The sequence below is a fragment of the Physeter macrocephalus genome, unplaced genomic scaffold (assembly GCF_002837175.3).
Source record: "Physeter macrocephalus isolate SW-GA unplaced genomic scaffold, ASM283717v5 random_315, whole genome shotgun sequence".
NCBI lineage: Eukaryota > Metazoa > Chordata > Mammalia > Artiodactyla > Physeteridae > Physeter > Physeter macrocephalus.
This window is the reverse complement of record NW_021145596.1, coordinates 48,765-55,348: the sequence shown is the minus strand read 5'-3', so window position 1 is coordinate 55,348 and position 6,584 is coordinate 48,765. Positions and strand designations below refer to the sequence as shown.

The following is a 6,584-nucleotide window of genomic DNA, read 5'->3' as shown; positions in this document are numbered from 1 at the left end:
TACCCCCCCCATCTCCTCAGACTCTGCACGGATGTCCTAGGCCCCTATGCCCAGCTCTAACCAGAACCCCCCAGTCACTGTTTTGACCCCCAAGTCTCCAACCACATATCCACCTTCCACACCCCTCCCCTTATTCTCCAAGGTCCAATCAAGCAGCCACTTTCTTTGATTCCCCACAATCTTTCTCTCGCCTCAAATTCCATGATGCCCCATCCCCTCACTCCCCCAATAAATGTGCTAGACCTGTGCCAACTGCTTTATGTCTGATCCGGGAAGGATGGGCTGGAGAAAGCGGAGGCCAGTGTGGAGGAGGGGAATGTTTATTGGGGTGGGGGTAGGGACAGGGGAACATCACTGTCGCTCGTACATCTCCCGTAGGATCTTCATGCTTTCTGAGTAACGAAGCTGGTTCCGATGGGATGCCTCCTTCCACCTGCAGTTGGGGTGGGGGGAAGGCAGAGGGAGGACTCAGCAGTTGGAGCACAGGCCACAGGGAACAAGCAGTTGGGGGATGCTCACCTCTGGCGGATGCGTTTCCAGCGCTGCATGTTTCGGTAGATGAGTGTGGAGGGTGAGGGCTCAGGCTCAGAGGGCTGCATGGACAGAGAGGCCAGGCTGGGTGGCCATGCCCAAGCCCCACAACTCCTGCCCCATTGCCCCAGGCCGGCCTTGCACACCCACCTCATCATCAGGGGTACCCTGGGTCTCAGGCTGCAGTGGGGATGGAATTCGGGATCTACAGGCATCTCCGGGTGGTCCAGCAGCTGTGGGTGGAGGCAGCTTATACACATCACGACTCTTGCTGTTGGTGACCTCTGAACCCTGAGGATACAGGACCCCATACCAAGCCCAAGAGAGTCAGAGAAGAGGGCCAGGGGCACACATTTCACACCTCCTACCTTTCCCAGTGACAAAAGACATGAGGGTCTCACCAGGGACCTGTACTTAGGAGTCATGTCTGTCTGCTCCAAGGATCCCTGTTTTCTCCTATCCAACCCAGGGATCCCCTCAATTACTCCTGCCCAGCACACAGACCTCCATCTATGGAGACTTCCGTTCCCAGCCCAAGGGGTCCCCATCTGCTCCCCTAGGCCAGGTGGCTACACCTGTTTGCACTAAGGACTCCTGCCCAGTCCCCCAGCTCTTGGGAACCCCTGATTTTGGAGATCACATCTATTTGCCCAGAGTAACCCTGTCCCCTCTCCCTCCCAGACCAGATAGCCACGTCTGTCTGCTCTGGGGGTTCCTATCTGTGTGCCTCACTGGATCCAGGAGTTACCTGAGAGACACAGAGACCTGTGCTTGTCTATCCCATTAGCTTGGGGGGAAGGTACCTTGTGACTGTCTGCCCACTGCCCTCCCTGGCTGCTGGCGGGGGGGGGCCCACCACCCATCCCACCTCCTCATCCTCAGGCAGTGGGGGCAGCGGTGAACTGGGTGAGCGTTCACGCTCGCGCACTGTGGGGCTGTTGCGCATCCAGGCTCGGCAGATTGGGTACAGCGGTGTGTTCTCACTGAACTGAGCCAGGTCCACGCTCCGGTCAAACAGCTTAATCACATACGAGTCTAGGGTGGTGAGAGTGGGAGGGGTATGAATATCGTCACGTAGACCCCCATCACTGCCTGCCCTCCAGGGCCACCGCCTACTCACTGGATCGCTGTGGCCCTCCCTCGGCCAGCCCCTCATCCATCTCCCTCCTCTTCTTCCTCCGCTGATGGGGGAATCGGGCAGATGGCCTGTGTGGGGAGGGAGAATTTCAGGACCGGGGTGGGGACTGAGGACCTCTCATCAGCTGGCTGGGGCCCCTGCCACCTTACCGTTTGCCGCTGGCCGTGATGGAGCAATCCCTGTGGGGAGAGACAGGGCGTCAGCAGGCTTACCCTTGAACAAATGCCTGCTCAAAACCCCCCAAAGGGCACCCTGGGGGTACTGTGATCAAGCTCATATAGACGCCACCAACTCCTTAGGCCTTGTGTTCCCCCCACACCGGGGCTCGAGGTGGCATCATCAGGGGACCTAAGCTTCTGCTGCCCCAGGGCCTTTGTACATGGACAGTGGTTAGGAGTGTGGTGGAGAAAGCATGGGGCAGGGTGGTCAAGGCTTGGATGAGGAAAGAAGTTATCTACCACAAACCCTCAAACACAGATCCCATCAATAAAACTTACTTGTTGTGGGTGTCTGAGGGGGTCTTCCCAGCTTCCTCATCCAGACGCTCCCTGGTAGCAGAGGAGAACTGTAGGCTCAGGGTTCCAAGGGCCCAGGGTGGGAAGGCACCCAGTGGCCTCATCCATTGGGCCCCTTCCTCCCTAAGCCAGCCTCTGGGGTCCCACCCAGGGCCCCCGAATCCCTATGACCCCATGCTGGGCCAGGTCCCAACCTGTCCATGTGACTCTTCTCCAGCAGACACTGCAGAACAGCATCCAGTTGGTTCCGGGCCTTGGCCATCTCCAACTCTGGGGAAGAGGGTACCGAGGAGTCACTTCCCAGGCCCACGGCAGGTGGGCAGCCACTGGGCCAGGGAAGGGTATGTGTATCCAATCCTTCGGTCGGGCCCAGGCATGCTGGGAGGGTACAGTGGGCAGAGACTACTGAAATGATGAGTAAGAGCTCTGGCTTCCAGGGCTGACCCACATGCTCATGTGTGACCTAAGGTGAATCACCTTACCTCACTGAGCCTGTTTCCTCATCTCGAAAATGGGTCTCCGAATGATACCTACCTGCTAGGACTGTTTTGAGGTTTAAACAAACCTATGTTGTATATGAATCTCTTAGCAGGATGCAATAATAATGAGTAACATATATAGAGTGCTTATTGCGTGCCAAGCACTGTTCCAAGCACATCACACATATTAACCCATTGAGTTTTCACAATAACCCTGGCAGGTAAATACGATGTTTATTCCCATTTTACAGATGATGAAACTGAGGCACAGAGATGTTAGGCTACTTGCCCAGAGTCACACAGCTAGGAAATCGCAAGGCTGAGGATTTGCACCCAGGTCATCTGGCTCCACAGCTGAAGTTATAAGGCACAGACTCAAACTGGGTGCAGAATCCAGCTGCCAGATGTGCTTTGTTTGGCTGAGGTAGTTGTGTTATTTTAAATCTGAGTGAAAGCTGAATCAGATGACTACATTTAATAATTGGGAGATTTCATCTCAAATACCCATTTTTGGCTTTTTTTCCCCCAGGAAATGAGATCTGGGCCCACCTTCCTGCATGCCACAGCCCCTGCCTGGCCCTGTCAGCCTGTGTGTTCGCCTCTCTTCATCACGGAACATAAGTAGGTGATGATGTTATATACATTCTCCTCTTACTCTGGAGGGGTGTTCGCTCTTCTCTTCCAACTAGTAGGAGCTCTGACCCAGCGCTCAGAGCCTGGAAGGACACTTGGGGACATGCTTTGCCAGCCCTGAGACTTCCCGAAGAGACCAGGAGACATGACTCAGAGGAGAGACAGGGTGGGGATGCAGGGCTGGGGGCAGCTGAGATTCTAGCAAAGAGCCTTGGTTAGGAGCCAAGGTATGGATCATGCCCACCTCTCTTTCTCTAGTCCTTGCTTCTCTCCTGAACCTCAGATCTTGGGAGCCTATGGACTCCTGGACACTTTCCCCTTGACATCCCCCAGGCTCCTGCCCCCTACTGGGTCCCACACTGGCCTCAGTGTCTCTCTAAACTTACCCATTTTCCTGGACCCCCTTCTCAGGGGTCTCCACACTGTCACCCCATCCCTCCCTGAGCCTCAACACGGTCACTTCTCTCCCTCCCCCGCCCACCCCACGGCCTGTCCACTTGGTCCCCTGAGTGTCTCTCCCCCCTCCCCCCTCCCTCGTCTGCCCACCCGGGTCCTTTCCCTCCCTCCCCCTGGGCTCCCAGCCTCAGTCTCCCCTTCTAATGAACCCTCCACAAAGTGGCCAGGGGAATCTTCCTAAACCCAAACCTCACCCTGATCCTTCCCTGCTTAGAACCCTCCACGACTCTACAGTGCCCCGCTGGGGCAGAGTCTGAGTGTTTCAGCCTAGTGTTCACAGGCCTCCGTGACCATGCCTACTCCTTCCTCACCACCATCATTTTGTTGTGGTCAGGCCCCCTTTACTTTTCCACCCACGATTTTTGGGACATTTTTGGCATCTGGGGGGCCGTCTTGTAAAACTCCCTCCTTGGTTCAAAACCCTCCCTTGGCTCCCCATTTCCCTCAGAGCAAAAGCCAAAGACCTGCCCCCCCACACCCCCCCTTTACTCTCATCTCCTCACACTTTCTACATCACTCGCTCTGCTCCAGCCACACTGGCTTCCGTGCTGGCCCTTGAACACTCCGGACAAGGCTTTCACCTCTCCGCTGTTTCAAAGCTATTTCCTTTGTCAGATTTGCTGTTCCCTCACTTATCCTCATCGCTCTCTCCCTCACCTTGCCTCACTCCTGATCTCTCTACCTTCTCCTGTTTCGTTTTATTACCACTTATAGCATTTAACATCTCACGTCATTTTACTATTATTTTGTTGTCTGGATTCCATGCCTCTCCCACCACCCTTAACGTGCCAGTCCTGGGTTCCCATCAAGCTTGGCCCCAACCCAAAATGACTTCCTCTCTTTCAGATTCAGTTTCCTCATTTACCACATTTCCCACTTCCTAGGATTACTGGGATACAGTGACTACGAGGATTAAAAGCTTTCCTGTACTTCAGGTGCTCAGCAAATGCTGGACTCATGACCACTGCGATAAATGGGGAAACGGAGAAAAGAGTCCTTCTTTGAGTCACACGGCTCGGGATCCCCATGTCTTACCGCACCACACCACTGCCTGAGCCACCACCATTCAACCGCAAAGCTATACTGAACACAGACCGGGAGGGTATCAAGGTGGCAGGAATCGCTCGATGCCTGACAGCGATAGTCAGATGGGCTGCGGGGAGAAGTCGCGTAGTCCGCTTTATCGCGATAATGCTGTCTATAGGGACGCCCACACCCTGATCATTCCGGTGCTCCCCTACAGGCCCCCGACCTCGGGGTCCTCACCTGATTTCTCCACTTTCACCTTCACCGGGAACATGGTTGGGGTCTGGGGTCTGGCTAGCTGGGTCAGAGAAGCCCCAAAGAGCCTAGGGTCACAAGTCAAGGCCGGAGGCAGACGGGGAGAAGTCAAAGGTAAGCTTCGTGTGTGGGCAGTCCTCCGCCCTGAGCAGTGTCCGGCCGCGACGGCCGCGGAGGCCGCCACCTCCTCCAGTTCCCCTTCTGTGGGCGGGCCCTTCGGCAGTCCCTTGTTTCCATTAGTCAATACAACCGTCAATCTCGTACCCTGGCCAATTCACAGCTGCCGCTGTCGGTTCCCAGCTCTAAGTCCCACCTTTCTGGGTCCAGGTTTCCGGAAACAAACCAAAGATACTCCAGAGCGCTTCCTGGGAGGTGTAGTTCTAGCTCCCGAGACTCAGCCGAAGTAAGGGAGCCTGCGCCGCGCGAGGCACGGTGGGAGACCAAGGATCAGAGCGTCGCAGGGCTGCTTGGCACTTATAGTATTAGAAGCTTTGAGTAACACCAGTTTCGCTATTGAACAGGAGTTATTTAACCGTGGGAGTCTCTCTTGGTCCCTAAGAGGAAAACAGTTCTGGGGTTAGGCTTGGTTCCCTCTTAACTAAGCACTCACTAGGTGCCAGCTACCTGTTAAACTCTTTTCAGGTGCAGCCTCATTCACTTAGGAAATATTAAGTACCTGAGCCAGGTACTCTCCTAGGTACTGGGGACACCGCAGTGAACAAAATGGACAAAAATCCTTGCCCTAATGAGCGTATATTTTAGAGGATGGAAGACGAACAATAAACAAGTAGAACATTTTAAATGAAATGTAAGAGGAGAAAGGATATATAGCCTGAAAGAGACATAGGGAGTGTGGTGGCCCGAGCGCGGGTTGGAAAAGAATTTCCAGCCACAAGGCAGAATGTAAGGAAGATAGAGTTTATTAAAGAGAAGGGTCGCTGCAAGAACAGCAGGCTAACTTCCTGGTAGCCAGGGAAAGTCAACCCCCTTTGTGGGCTAGCAGCCAACTTTTATAGCCTCAAGACAAAGAAAAATCCTGCGGGCAGGATGGCATTAGGTGATTGGTCAGGAAGCTACAAGGTTACTACATGGTGAATATTTTACCTAATATGGAGTCGGGGAGGGGCGCTGTCCGGTTTAGATTAGGAGAGCCCATGGCAACAGTTGCTACGGGGGCTCGGTTAATTCCAGAGTTTTTGTCCTGTGTCCTTGATGTAGGGCTCCACAGGGGGTGTCAAGGTGGGGATTGAAATTTTAAATAGGAGGGTCAAGGAAACCTCTGATAAATCTCTTGAATACATGTCTATTGCTGCAGACGATCTCCTTCAGAAAATGAGGAACTTCCATTTACCACACGTGCCTTGGCATAGATAAATTCTAGGGGGTAGCATTGTGATCCACACTTCTGATAAGAATAATGAGGGCGAGTGGGGAAGTAATGTTTTCAAATTCACATACTACCTGTACAGGATAACAGTCCCTAGTAATGGAAGTATTTTTCCTTTCTTGGTTCCAGATCTGTACAATAGGGTTCCCAAGCAAGAAAGTTCC

At 53.9% G+C, this 6,584-nt stretch overlaps 1 protein-coding gene across 2 annotated transcripts; it reads right to left on the bottom strand.

Moving 5' to 3' along the window:
* Window positions 1-297: 297 nt before the first annotated feature.
* Window positions 298-5,256, bottom strand: LIN37 (lin-37 DREAM MuvB core complex component). 2 transcript variants are annotated; one of them, XM_007101062.3, is made up of 9 exons: window positions 5,019-5,256; window positions 2,379-2,454; window positions 2,167-2,217; window positions 1,819-1,848; window positions 1,652-1,737; window positions 1,400-1,566; window positions 682-822; window positions 520-593; window positions 298-433 (listed from the first exon to the last, which is right to left on the bottom strand). In XM_007101062.3, exons 1-9 carry the CDS (start codon window positions 5,050-5,052, stop codon window positions 352-354), a joined length of 741 nt encoding a protein of 246 aa, XP_007101124.1. In that variant the 5' UTR covers window positions 5,053-5,256; the 3' UTR covers window positions 298-351. The 2 variants fall into 2 exon arrangements, with proteins under 2 accessions (XP_007101124.1, XP_007101125.1); XM_007101063.2 differs by lacking the exons at window positions 1,819-1,848; window positions 2,167-2,217 and having other exon boundaries at window positions 5,019-5,229.
* Window positions 5,257-6,584: the final 1,328 nt, after the last annotated feature.